This window comes from Lampetra planeri, chromosome 30 (assembly GCF_965212315.1).
Source record: "Lampetra planeri chromosome 30, kcLamPlan1.2.h2, whole genome shotgun sequence".
In the NCBI taxonomy this organism is placed as follows: Eukaryota; Metazoa; Chordata; class Hyperoartia; order Petromyzontiformes; family Petromyzontidae; genus Lampetra; species Lampetra planeri.
The window spans coordinates 5,166,450-5,180,482 of record NC_136136.1 but is presented as its reverse complement, the minus strand read 5'-3'; the positions used below and the strand labels follow the sequence as shown (position 1 = coordinate 5,180,482).

Below are 14,033 nucleotides of genomic sequence, written 5' to 3'. Positions count from 1 at the left end.
ACCTTTATGAATGGATTATCTGATACCTTTATAAATGAATGATACCTTTATAAATGGATGATACCTTCATGGACACCCTGCTAGATACATCACACACACACGCACGCTCACAGATGAGAGGTCTGATATAATCACGAATTCATGAGTGGCCGGGCATACAGACCTCTGTAGACTGCTGGGTCAGTGGTGCCGATGGACGTGTGTTCCATCAGTGTCTTCCCGTGTATGGCCGCGTGCATGTCAGACTCGTACCCGGACAATCCATGCACTACCTGCTCATAGCCCTTGTAATCCATCCTCTGCTGATGCTGTTGCTGCTGTTGTTGCTGCTGCAGCAGCTGCTGCTGCTGTTGCTGATGCAGCTGTCCAGAAGAAATGAGGCTGGTGATTGAGAACGGGTGGCTAAAGTAGTTGGGGTCCATCTTAAGGTGCAGAGAGGCCGGATCGGTTGCGCCGTGCTGCTGCTGTTGCTGTTGATGATTCTGCTGATGATGATGATGCTGCTGTTGCGGATGCTGCTGCTGCTGCTGCTGATGGTGGAGGCTCTGGAGTAGCGGTGGCAGGACCAGCGCGCCGTCCTGGCGGCTAGAAGACGAGACCATGGCCTCGGCTGGCGGCGAGTCCTCGTGATGGTGCAGAGCTGAGGCCGAGCTTGGCCGAGGCTGCTGCTGCTGTTGCTCCATCTCCTCCGCACGGCTACTCTGCAGTTCACCTCCTTGCTGCTGCTGCTGCTGCTCACCGCAAGTGCTCCTGGCCGTCTTCGCCGTCCCTTTCTTGTCGCACTTGAAGCGCTTCTGCCGACGCAGGTAGCAGCCGTTCTCGAACATGTTCCCCGAGTCCGGGTGGAGCGCCCAGAAGGAGCCCTTGCCCGGCTTGTCGGGCGAGCGCGGCACCTTGACGAAGCAGTCGTTGAAGGAGAGCGAGTGGCGGATGGAGTTCTGCCAGCGCTGCTGGTTCTGCCGGTAGAAGGGGAAGAGGTCGGTGATCCACGAGTAGATCTCGTTGAGCGTCAGCATCTTGCCGCTCGACTGCTGGATGGCCATGGTGATGAGCGAGATGTACGAGTACGGCGGCTTGGCGTGCGTGTAGCTCCGCCGGTAGCCCTTGAACGCCGCGTCCTGCGCCGGGCCGCGCGCGTCCCCCGCCGCGCCGCCGCCCTGCAGCAGGAAATCCTCGCCGCCGTAGGGGTCCCCTCCGAGGGGGCTTCCGCCGCCGACGCCGACGCCACTGCCGCCCATGAGACCCCCGTAGCCGCCTCCTTGCAGGGCGCCGGGCGCCGTACCGCCCTGCTGCATCACCCCGCACAGCTGCGGGGATGTCGTGGTGGAGCTCTGATGATGCTGCTGCTGCTGCTGATGATGATGATGCTGCTGCTGCTGTTGTTGCAGGGAGCCGTACGTGGGGAGCGCCACGGAGGACGGTGTCTGCAAGGCCCCGTGCATGTGGCCCATGTGGTAGCCGTTCATGGAGACGAGGCCGCCCAGGCCCGCGTTCATGGCGGCGGAGGTGCTGTAGGCCTGCAAGTCCCCACGGAGCAGCGAGACACGGGCGGGCAGGTGAGGCGCGTGTGTCTGTTTGTGTCTGCGTGCGCGTGTGTGCCATAGGTGCTCGCTAACAGCACTTGCCCCAACGGTCTGTTAAAGGCTATATGGGGAATTTTTGTCTTTGTGTCTGTGTGTATATCAACTCAGCCTCAAATGAGTACCTGGTGCGGTGTGTAAACACCGTCACTGGGGAGACAAAGGCGGCCGGGCGGGTGTGGTTCTGGCCACCCCATGCCCTCGTGTGCCTTCATAGGTGCTCGCTAACAGCACTTGCCCCTACAGTCTGTTAAGGCTACACGGGGGATCTTTGTCTTTGTGTCAACTCAGCCTCAAACGAGTCCCTGGTGCGGCGTGGTGCTTGGCCACCCACCCCTCGTGTGCTGTGCCGGCCTTCATAAGACTTCGCTAAACCGCTTGATTCCAACAATCTGTGTAGGCTCTATGGGGTATCTTTGTCATCGTGCGTTGTGAGTTTAGCATATGTGAGTACATGGCTGTGCGTCGTTTTTGGGGGAGAGGTGGCGTAGCAGTTGACGCACTGCGCTACCAACCCACAGCCCTCTAAGTTCGATTCCCGACCACTGCTATCTAACATCAGCGGCAAGTGATGTCTGACCCAATTCTCCACCTCCCCCGCTAAGCTGAACGCCACGTCCGGCCGCCTTTGTCTCCCCAGTGCTGATGTCTTCATGCCGTGCACCAGGCACTTCATTTAATTTGTTGCCAGAAAAAAGCGGAAATCCTATTCTCAAGTTTTGGTACTGGCAAAGGAGGTCCCATGATGTAGATGCTCACCCCTTGCTCTCATTACTCTGATAGTGCATTGTCTTTGTGCTGTACGCCTTTTGGCGTCCTCTGGTCTAACACCGTTTGAGACGAGGCTAAAAATAAAGTTGTCTCTGGTGGGGACCAATCAGTTTCAAGGACAATGCATATATTATCAGCGTGTTTTTTTTTTGCATTCTGACCACAAGTATTGTGGTTAATGCAGACATGATTCCTTGTAAAAGGTTTCAGTTTGGTGTTTTAACATCTTAACACCTGTTTTGTTGCAAGAAAAAAGGGGAAAACCTATTCTCATATTTTGGTACTGGCAAAGGAGGTCCCATAATGTACTTAATTTAAGGTTGAGTTTATCTAGGGGAGGCACGGGACTCGTTCAGAAAGCGGTTTGCGCGGTCGGGAATCTAACTCAGGTCGCCGGGCTCGAAGCGATGGAACGATTTGGTCGTGTGGCAAAAAGTGCTCGCTAGTAGCACTTACTCATCAGAGTCTATATAAGGCTACGCGGGGGATCTTTGTCTGCGTATGCTTATGCGGTGTTACCCCCCCCCCCGCGTGCCGTGCCGCTCTTAATAATTAACACACAAAGGCAACCGTCCACCGTGTACCCTTACGTAGAATGTCGGGATAAGTGCCTGTTAGGGAGAACCTATTAGCCAAAAACGATCAAATTATCTGGAACGCGCGCCACGATCTCGTCGGGAAATATGAAGATAAGCAGGAGAATCAAGCCTGTTTATAACTTACTCTGTGGTTCTTTCGGTAAAGTCACGTAGGTAGAAAAAATAATAAAAGAAAACACGACGTCTCTACGTGACTTTACCGCAAAGAACCAGAGAGTATAGATTCCTGCAGTCACGAAAGCTTAAAATCAAGATTGTGTATCACTTCTTCTTGGTTCTTTCGGTAAAGTCACGTAGAATGGAAATAATAAAATAATAAAAATAAAACATAATAAAATAATTCTCACGACGTTGCGGCCACAACGCAAGCAGCCGACCTCGGGTGGAGTATGTTTTATTTATTATTATTTTATTATTTCCATTCTACGTGACTTTACCGAAAGAACCAAGAAGATGAATCCCTGCAGTCACGAAAGCTTCAAATCAAGATTGTGTATCACTTCTTCTTGGTTCTTTCGGTAAAGTCACGTAGAATGGAAATAATAAAATAATAAAAATAAAACATAATAAAATAATTCTCACGACGTTTCGGCCACAACGCAAGCAGCCGACCTCGGGTGGATTATGTTTTATTTATTATTATTTTATTATTTCCATTCTACGTGACTTTACCGAAAGAACCAAGAAGATGAATCCCTGCAGTCACGAAAGCTTCAAATCAAGATTGTGTATCACTTCTTCTTGGTTCTTTCGGTAAAGTCACGTAGAATGGAAATAATAAAATAATAAAAATAAAACATAATAAAATAATTCTCACGACGTTTCGGCCACAACGCAAGCAGCCGACCTCGGGTGGATTATGTTCTATTTTTATTATTTTATTATTTCCATTCTACGTGACTTTACCGAAAGAACCAAGAAGATGAATCCCTGCAGTCACGAAAGCTTCAAATCAAGATTGTGTATCACTTCTTCTTGGTTCTTTCGGTAAAGTCACGTAGAATGGAAATAATAAAATAATAAAAATAAAACATAATAAAATAATTCTCACGACGTTTCGGCCACAACGCAAGCAGCCGTCCTCGGGTGGATTATGTTTTATTTTTATTATTTTATTATTTCCATTCTACGTGACTTTACCGAAAGAACCAAGAAGATGAATCCCTGCAGTCACGAAAGCTTCAAATCAAGATTGTGTATCACTTCTTCTTGGTTCTTTCGGTAAAGTCACGTAGAATGGAAATAATAAAATAATAAAAATAAAACATAATAAAATAATTCTCACGACGTTTCGGCCACAACGCAAGCAGCCGTCCTCGGGTGGATTATGTTTTATTTTTATTATTTTATTATTTCCATTCTACGTGACTTTACCGAAAGAACCAATGAAGATGAATCCCTGCAGTCACGAAAGCTTCAAATCAAGATTGTGTATCACTTCTTGGTTCTTTCGGTAAAGTCACGTAGAATGGAGATAATAAAATAATAAAAAGAAAACATAATAAAATAATTCTCACGACGTTTCGGTCACAACGCAAGCAGCCGACCTCAGGTGGATTATGTTTTATTTGTATTATTTTATTATTTCCATTCTACGTGACTTTACCGAAAGAACCGAGAAGATGAATCCCTGCAGTCACGAAAGCTTAAAATCAAGATTGTGTATCACTTCTTCTTGGTTCTTTCGGTAAAGTCACGTAGAATGGAAATAATAAAAATAAAACATAAAATAATTCTCACGACATTTCGGCCACAACGCAAGCAGCCGACCTCGGGTGGATTATGTTTTATTTTTATTATTTTATTATTTCCATTCTACGTGACTTTACCGAAAGAACCAAGAAGATGAATCCCTGCAGTCACGAAAGCTTTAAATCAAGATTGTTTATCACTTGTATCGGGAGGCTGCCTGGGCATGCCAGGCTTGGGCTGCGAGGAGGTGGCCTTAAGATTGGTACCACGGTGCCCAGATGTTAACTACCTCTCTTGGTATACAGGACGTTGTGGGTTAGATTCCGACACTGACGCCTGCTGTATATTTGGTGTTTCCATGCCTCTCCCCGTGGTCGCGTGGATTTTTCTCCGGATCCTCCGAGTTTTGACTCCACATTCGGAATCAACATCACGCGTTTAGAGTGTTTGGCTGCGAAACATTACCACGTGATGGTAAAATAAAACATAGTTCAGTATAGTTCCGTTTAAGACGGCCAGTATTCTTGAGTAAGTCGGTGCGGAGATTTGAGCGGTATCTCCTTTGTATGCGTAGGGTTGACAGAGTTTTTCCATCTCATATCGGAATCAGAATATTTATGAATACTGGAGGAATCCAAGCGTAAGAAACGCAGTTCTCTCTTGAACATAAGTTTTGAGTCCCAATGAAGCTCTCCCTGCACGATAAAAGGTGTATTATTAATAATAGGCGCTCTACCATAGTACTTGCTCCGATGGTCTGCATGGTTACACGAGGATCTTTGTATTTGTATGTATGGAGCGGTGGTGCAGTGGTTTGTGCACTACGCTACGTTACTGAAGTCCGATGGTCTGCATGGTTACACGGGGATCTTTGTATTTGTATGTAGGGAGCGGTGGTGCAGTGGTTTGTGCACTACGCTACGTTACTGAAGACCAGGGTTCGATTTGCCTCCCACGAACAACATCAGTGGCAGACAGGCGAACCTCTAGACCAGTGGTTCTTAATCTTTACTGCAGCCGTCACCCCTGTGGTTCTCAATTGTTAACGACATTTAGAATGTGAATAAACACTCAGGGGTTTGATGAAACAAAGTAGTTGTGATTGCGTAACCGTGCCTAACTTTTGTTTTCGATTATTTACCTTCGAAAAAAAAATCTGGCCCATGTCTCGCACCCCCAGAAAGGGCATCTCGCACCCTCAGGTTAAGAAGAAGAAGAAGAACCACTCCTCTAGATCGACTTAACCTGAAACGAGTCGCTGGTAGTCGTTGCGCCGGCCACGTCGCTCGTTCCTAACCCTCGCCCCAACAGTTTCCATGCGCACTCGATGGTGGTGACGGTCTTAGGTTTTAAATCACAAGAAACGGGAAAGGATACACACACACACATGTACGGTATGTGTAACACTAATGAGCCCTTTGGTAATTACCTCCTTTAGCTACTTAACAATTTTATTAACAGCGAATTAAGGATACAATTAAGTTGTGGTTGATTTGGTTTAACGTTTGCTCGAGAGTAACATTTTCATACGCACGGTGTACAACTATTATTCCCGGCTTGTGAAAATATTGTTTCCTATCGTATATGTATTGTACGTGTGTCAAATATATATATGTACAATTAAGTATACATTTTGTACGCAGTGTTAGAGTGTACGTATGAGTTTCTATGCACGCCGACCGATAAACAGAATATAATATATAGGAATCATTCCCATAATTATGAAATAAATCGAACGTTAAGTTTTAGTCCATCCACCTAATTCACCCTTCGAACCAATATTACAGAGCAAAAAACTCGCCACATCCGTCAATAACAGTGTGTGTGTGTGGACATTAAAGGAAATATAAACCATAGGCGACGTTTCGGGCAATAACCCTTCATAGCACATGACCAAACATGACCCATGATGTAAAGTGCAGTCTCAAAACTCTTATCCGCTCTATCTGGCCTACTGAAGAAGGGGCATTGTCAGAAACGTCGCCTGTTATATATTTTGCATGTTAAGACCACACATCCAGTGTTATTGACGAATGTATTGATGGTTGTTGTTGTTGTTCATTGTGCTTTTGTAACACTGCCGATGCTGCAGTAGCACCACCGATGTTATACAGGGTGCTTCAAATGTTTTGAACACTTATTTGGGACGATCGTTTTTTAATGGAAAATAACGGATAATCCACTGTAACGTGATAACAAATGTAATGTTAATAGCTTCAAAAAGTCAAAGAGTCTCCCACTTGTTTGCCATCGTTGTCAACGCGTGCCTGGAATCTTCTCTAGGTGGTGTTGTTGCAAATCCTCAGACGCGTTAAACATTCATACTCTTAGTTCTTTCGGTGGACGCAGCAAATCTGGCTGTGACGGTCCCACCTGATGACGGAGACTTGTGTTGCCTTCGAAACGTCGTGATTTTATTCACGACGTTTTTTATAAATTTTAATTTCATTTTTTACCTACGTGACTTTACCGAAAGAACTAAGAGTATGAATCCTTGCAGTCACGAAAGCTTAAAATCTAGAATGTGTTAAACATTGTTTTGCTGCGTCTGTTATTAAACACCGGAACCTTTGGTCCGGTTTCGTCGTTTACGGGTCTCATCAGACCCGTAGACGGCGTACCAACGGAGGCCTGTTCATTTATTTGAGGAATGTTGCACGCTAATTACAATTGTACGCGCTGACCTATCAAACGGCTTTAATGGACGGAACATTTAACAACTCAAATCAGTCGAATGCATACCACGTTAATGAATACACTTTGCGAATTTAACTGTACCCTTTCTTAAAATGTATTGTTACAGAACTATAAACAATTATAATTTAATCACCATTCACTCTCCAGAAACAATAGCGATTCAACCGTAACGCACTTCTCAGATGCTGCTGCTGTGGAGCGGTGGTGCAGCGGTTAGCGCAACTGCGCTTTGAACTCGGCGGCGATCTGATTATGAGTTCGATTCCCAGTCACGGCTAACATCATTAGCGAGTGATATTCAAATACGTGTTGCTTCATCCCCACCTCTCTCACCGATGTAACCAACCCGTATTGACCAGCGTGGTGAAGTATGGCTAAACGACCCCTAAGACCAATACGGGCACAAATAATGCTTCATCCAGCAGTGTTAATGGATTATAAGAATTATTAACATGGGTTCAAGTTTAATTACAGATATTAGCAATGGTTCACTTAATACATCACACGGACGTTCAGACGGCAGAATATAAACAAACAACAATAGTCCAGTGGACAAACATATTTGTAAATATAATGCACATGTAGAACCCCTTTTGCCCAATGCACTGCTGGATGAGAGAGCCTTTGCACGCTGTTGCGAGTCGTGGGAGTTTACTTGACCATACATCACCACGCTGATCAGTGTGAGTTGGTTACGTAAAAAAATACACACATATATATACACACACACACATCCATTTATAGATACCCCGTCAAACATAAGCGATCATTTATTGTCTAGACAAAAAAAAACACTTTATAATGTCAAAACCTCCTCTACGCGTCTGCCACCAACCCCCACCACGCGCAGAAGCGTCCCTAGGGGTACGGCGAATCGGGCCGACCGCCCCAGGTCCCGCGCTTTGGGGGGCACCCACGTTTTGCCGTCACGGTCTCGGATGCTCCGGAGGAGCGGTGGGGGAACGAAGTGGGGGTTGTACCGCGCCCCGTAATCTCCCTATGGACGGCCCTGACCACACGTATCAGTATGTATGTTGAACTTCTTTCGCGCCGTACGTAGCCAACCGTGCTTATCGGAGGTACGCGAAATCCCCTACCCGCTCTCCTCTATAACGCGAGAGATCCATCGTTTTCTAAGAAAATGTTCAACTAGTTGTTTGAGAAGAACAGGCGATCAAGAAGGGCCGTTGCCCGAAACGTCAACTGTTTTACTTTGAAGGGAGTGCTATTTAGGAATGTGTTGAGTATATATATAGATTGGCACAAAAGTAAGGGCACATGGGGTTATTTCCCTTATATTAACACTGGCATTAAAACATTTTAAAATGTTTATTCTAAGCTCCTATTTGATCTGTTATCGTCTTTATTAATATATAAAAACATGTCTTATTCCTTTCCAGATGACATTTAGAAATGGAAAGAAAATGTACGAAAGACGAACGAGTTACATTCGTTTTTTTTATGTATGCTATTGAAGGCAGCTGTAATCCTAAAAAAGTAAAGTCCTGAATTAATTTCTAAAGAGAATTCGTGCATCATACATCAACTGTGTATTGGAAATCAGTTTGAACATGTGTTAGAATACATTAAATATCATTATTTTATTATTTCCATTCTACGTGACTTTACCGAAAGAACCAAGAAGATGAATCCCTGCAGTCACGAAAGCTTTAAATCAAGATTGTTTATCAGTTGTATTGCGAGGCTGCCTGGGCATGCCAGGCTTGGGCTGCGAGGAGGTGGCCTTAAGATTGGCACCACGGTGCCCGGATGTTAACTACCTCTCTTGGTATACAGGAGGTTGTAGGCTAGATTCCGACACTGACGCCTGCTGTAATCCTAAAAAAGTAAAGTCCTGAATTAATTTCTAAAGAGAATTCGTGCATCATACATCAACTGTGTATTGTAAATCAATTTGAACATGTGTTAGAATAAAGTAAATAACCTAACGATGTTTGTTAAAATAAATACAGGGTGCTTAAAATTGTTTTTAACACTTTTATGGGACTATCGTTTTTAATGGAAAAAATAACGGATAATACACTGTAACATGATAACAAATGCATGTTAATAGCTTCAAAAAGTCAAATGGTCTCCCACTTGTTCGCCATCATTGTCAACGCGTGCCTGGAATCTTCTCCAGGTGGTCTCCAAAGTTCCGGAGGGACATTTCTCGTGGTATTGTTGCAAATTCTCAGAAGTGTTAACACGTTTTTGAAGCACCCTGTATAATAACCCTATGTGTTTCGATTTAAAGCTTTCGTGACTGCAGGGATTCCTCTTCATGGTTCTTTCGGTAAAGTCACGTAGAAGGGAAATAATAAAATAATAAAATAAAACATAATAAAATAATTCTCACGACGCTTTTTAACACGACACATGCCATTCGACACTGTCTTTCCGACAGACCTGTTCTTCACCTGAGGATGGCTGCTTGCGTTGTGGTCGAAACGTCGTGAGAATTATTTTATTATGTTTTATTTTGATTCTTTAATTATTTCCCTTCTACGTGACTTTACCAAAAGAACCAAGAAGATGAACCCTATGTGTCCTGACTTTTGTGCGGCCACCACCCCGTATAGTTCGTGCTTTGTCTGTAGCACTGCTAACACTGACCGCAACGCTCCTCCAGGTGGTCCGCGATGCTGTGATGCATTTGCAGGTTAATCCGGAAATAATCACGATGTTTATTGCTTTTTAACACGACACGTAGTAGTAGTAGTTGTAGGCTTTCGCGAACAATATTTTCCACAAGAGGTTTTTTTTGGGGGGTTAGATCGCGTCCATATAAATGTGTCGTTAATCCAGCCACCACCCGCGCATAGCCAATTCGTAAAGGTTGCCACGTAAACATAACGTGCCAATTTGTGCGGATTCAGAACACCGGTGTGTTGGAGAGTAAACACACAACATTTAGTATTTTTACTGATTGGCCGTATCCGGTTGTTGCGGTTTTAACAACACGTATCTAACCAAAGAAAACACTATTATGGATTTATAAACTTTGTTTCGGACATTAAAGTAATGTTTAACTTATGATGTTTAATAAAAAAAATTCAGTTAGGCAAACCACCATGCTTAAACTACCTTAACCCTAAGATCTAAATACCACACCCTCCCCCTAAAATAAACATTATTGCTGCGATTTAAAGCTTTCGTGACTGCAGTGATTCATATTCTTGCTTCTTTCGGTAAAGTCACGTAGAAGGGAAACAATAAAGTAATACAAAATTTATTGCTTTATATTTTTATTATTTTATTGTTTCCCTTCTACGTGACTTTACCGAAAAAAAAAAACACGAATATTATAGCTGCGTTTAAACAAAAAAAATACGTTTCGGGAATATGAATAATTTTATATTCCTGGTATTTAGAAAGATACGTTCATTCGTTTTGTAACCAGGGATGAAGGAGAGGGGGGGGGGAATGTTTGAATCGGCTGAGTAAGAGCGAACATGAACCGGGATGACCAAAGGATCGATGCCCTTTCTGGCACGTGGCAATGTGTTGTAGCCCCTTACCACCTCTACCCTATATATATTTTGTTGTTTTTCTCTACATATTTTGTTTAAACAAGTATTTCTGAAATTATCTACGCAGCCGCGACCCCGTCGCCTGCACTGCGTCACCTGAGTGGGAGAATAAACTGTTTTATAAACGAGTGGTCCGCGCGTCGAACACAGCTTTGAGAAACGCTCACAACGGAGCCATAATCGTCATCTGGCTCCGCGTCTCGTATACATATATTATATTCTTTATATATATACACACGCATACTATGGTGCCGAGTTAAACATGTGAAACAAAGTTTTGCGTGTGTTTTTACACAATGCTTCGTATACATCTTCATTATGAAGGATCATTTATGTTCTGCGTCAACACTGCTGCAACTACTTTCGACTACCACGTCTTGAGATTGATGTTAAAACTCAAGCGCTCTGTTGGTAGCCCGAGTTCACAGCTCATCTGTCAATTCACTGCTGGATGAAGGCCGCCCTAAACCCTGCACGGGGGGGGGGGGTTGTTTGACCATACTTCACCACGCTGGTCAATGCGGGTTTGTGAAGAGAGAAAAAGACTCATTGATAGTTCATATATCGCTCGCCCGCTGATGCTCGCCTTGGACTGGAATTGAACTTAAGTGCACGGGTTCACAGCGCCGAGCGCTAACCACTGCGCCACCGCTCCACACTACGTTGCTGTTACATATACACACATATACACTGTAGACACGTATGCTGTATATGTGTGTGTGTATATATATGTGCGTGTAAAGCAAATACAACGATAAATATTCCCCGTGTAGCCCAGTCCAGTTAAACGTTGGAGCACGTTCCGTCAGCGAGGGCATATTAAGCGACCCATCGCAAGAGTCGCTTCGGGTGGACAGGTACGACGCCCGACCGCATTTGTATCCCCGGCGCTCAAGCATATACGCTCAACACCTAGCTAGCCTAACTCGTTTAAGGCTAAGTCGACCTAGGAGAGACCGAACAAAGACTCGGTTGCCACTCCCCACTGATGTTGTCAGGCCATATACGGGAATCGAACTCGGGCTGGCCGTGCACGTGGGAACAAGTGCGCTGAGCCACCGCTCCGAGTTGCTCCCACTGCTCGCAGTTTATGCGCACAGCAAAACTTCGCCCAACCTGGGCGTTTATTCAGATTTTTTTCTTTCTCCGGCGTACGAGGGGGTGCCCGTGCCAGGCTAGGTGCACCTTCGCCTCGCCGTGGTAACCTCACCTCGCTCGGGTCGGCGTAGTAGGAGCTCCAGTCGGGCTCGTGTCCTCCCTCCATCTTCACGGACGCGACTCCCACGCACGGCGCGTGCATAATGCGCTCCTGCTGCTGATGATGCTGATGATGATGATGCTGATGATGCTGCTGATGATGATGATGCTGCTGCTACTACTGCTGCTGCTGATGATGATGCTGATGCTGCTGCTGCGGCTGCTGCTGCTTCTGCTGCTGCTGCTGATGATGATAAATCTAGCGCCGATGCCGCCGATGTTGCTGCTGCTGCTGATGATGATGATGATGCTGCTGATGATGATGCCGCTGATGCTGCTGCTCGTGGATGACTCTAGTCACGTCCCGCAGTGGGCATCGCGCCTTTGCTCATCCCGGTCCCTGCTCACTTCACTCTTCCTCCTCTTCCTCCTCCTCCGACGACGTCGTCGTCTTCTCCTCCTCCGGCTCCTTCGTTTAAAGTTATTTTTTTCGTCTTTTCGCTCGAGATGGGAATCCCCTCCCCGTCCACTCTACGCGTCTTTACAAACGACCATGGACCTCCCGCGGAGAGTCGCGTAGTTGCTCTTCCTTGTTATAGGACGTGTCGTCCTGTATATAGGGCGGCGGGGGGAGGGGTTGTGAATGTGTTTGGGTGTGGGTGGTAGTTGGCGATGGGAGGGGGTAGGTGGGTGGGTGAATCGTCGGGTCGGTGGGTGGTGATGGAGTCGGTGGGTAGGTGGATAGATAGATGGGCGGGTGAGTGGTGGATGATGCATCAAATCCTGCGGCGCCAACTCCAAACCATCACCTACGCGTGTGTCCACCCCACGAGGAGCGGCGGTGCAGAGGCGAGCGCGCTGTGCTACGAACCCGGCGACCCGAGTTCTATTCCCGCTCGCGGACCGACACCAGCGACGATTTATCTGAACCGCTCCTGCGCCTCCCCTAGGTCGACTCAGCCTCGAAATGAGTACCTGGTGCGGTGCGTAAAACATTGCCACTAGGGAGACAAAGGCGGCCGGGCGTGGTGCTTTGATTGTCGCTCGCCTCGTGTGTCCATGCGGTGGTGGGTTTTACCCGGGTTCTCTGCTCGTCCCCCCATGGTCAAACATCCCCATGCAGCAAGACCCTCCCCTTAACCAGTCTTGCGACTCAGTGAGGCTGCCATGGCCAAATACACAACAAGTGTCAGGGTGTACATCTGTTTGTTTTGTCTGTGGGTGTTTACGTGTCCCCTTCCAGTCTGTGTTGCTATGCTCCTGTGAGCTCATCTGAATGGGGAGCGGTGGCGCAGTGGTTGTGCTATCCGACCTGGGTTCGCTTCTCACATGAGCGGCGAGTGATATCCGAACCGCTCATGGATCTCCACACGGCCGGCTCATCCTGAAACGAATATTCAGTACGCCGTGTAAAACCTCAGCACTGCATGGGAGAAGAAGACGGTGGTGTGTTGACCACTGAAAACCTCCTCGTGCCCCGTGCCGAACTCAATAGGCACTCGCTATTCACTCCGAAAGGTGATGCAGCATTTGTCTTTCTGTCTGTGTACGTATTTGCACCGGCACACTTGCCCCAAAAGCGCGTGTAAGGCTACGGAGGAGGAGGAGGAGTAAGGGATCTTTTGTCTTTATCTTTGTGCCTGGGATGGAGACGCGAAGGTAAACACACGTTTAAAACAACAAACGATGTTGGGGAGGGGAAGAGGAGACAGGGAGACCCGCGGCGACTTGATATCAGCGTTTGGCGGGACTCGCGCGCCGCCTGAAACACAATGGGGATTAAAATGACTCAGTCGCTACACAGAGACTTGATGTGTAAAGCCGCTGGTCACGTGACTCTTGGTGGTTCACAGACGCCCGCGTCCGAGACGCTGAGCCGCCACCGCTGAAAGACGCTGGGTTCGAATCCGGATGTCGGCACGCTCTGATTATGTGTGTATGTTGAACAGTACCGGGGGCCCTGT

The 14,033-nt window shown here is 46.5% G+C and overlaps 1 protein-coding gene across 1 annotated transcript; it reads right to left on the bottom strand.

Annotated features, from left to right (window-relative positions):
• LOC144728831 (hepatocyte nuclear factor 3-beta-like) lies at positions 1-12,642 on the bottom strand. Its single transcript, XM_078608514.1, has 2 exons — positions 12,083-12,642; positions 1-1,517 (listed from the first exon to the last, which is right to left on the bottom strand). The coding sequence occupies exons 1-2, from the start codon at positions 12,170-12,172 to the stop codon at positions 132-134; spliced, it is 1,476 nt and encodes a 491-aa protein (XP_078464640.1). The 5' UTR covers positions 12,173-12,642; the 3' UTR covers positions 1-131.
• Positions 12,643-14,033: the final 1,391 nt, after the last annotated feature.

What these genes read in the sequence shown, in the direction of transcription:
- LOC144728831 (XM_078608514.1), bottom strand. Translation starts at nt 12,172, where the DNA reads ATGCACGCGCCGTGCGTGGGAGTCGCGTCCGTGAAGATGGAGGGAGGA. An exon ending in ACTACGCCGACCCGAGCGAG is followed by an intron (nt 1,518 to 12,082) that starts GTGAGGTTACCA and finishes GGGGACTTGCAG; the next exon opens with GCCTACAGCACCTCCGCCGC.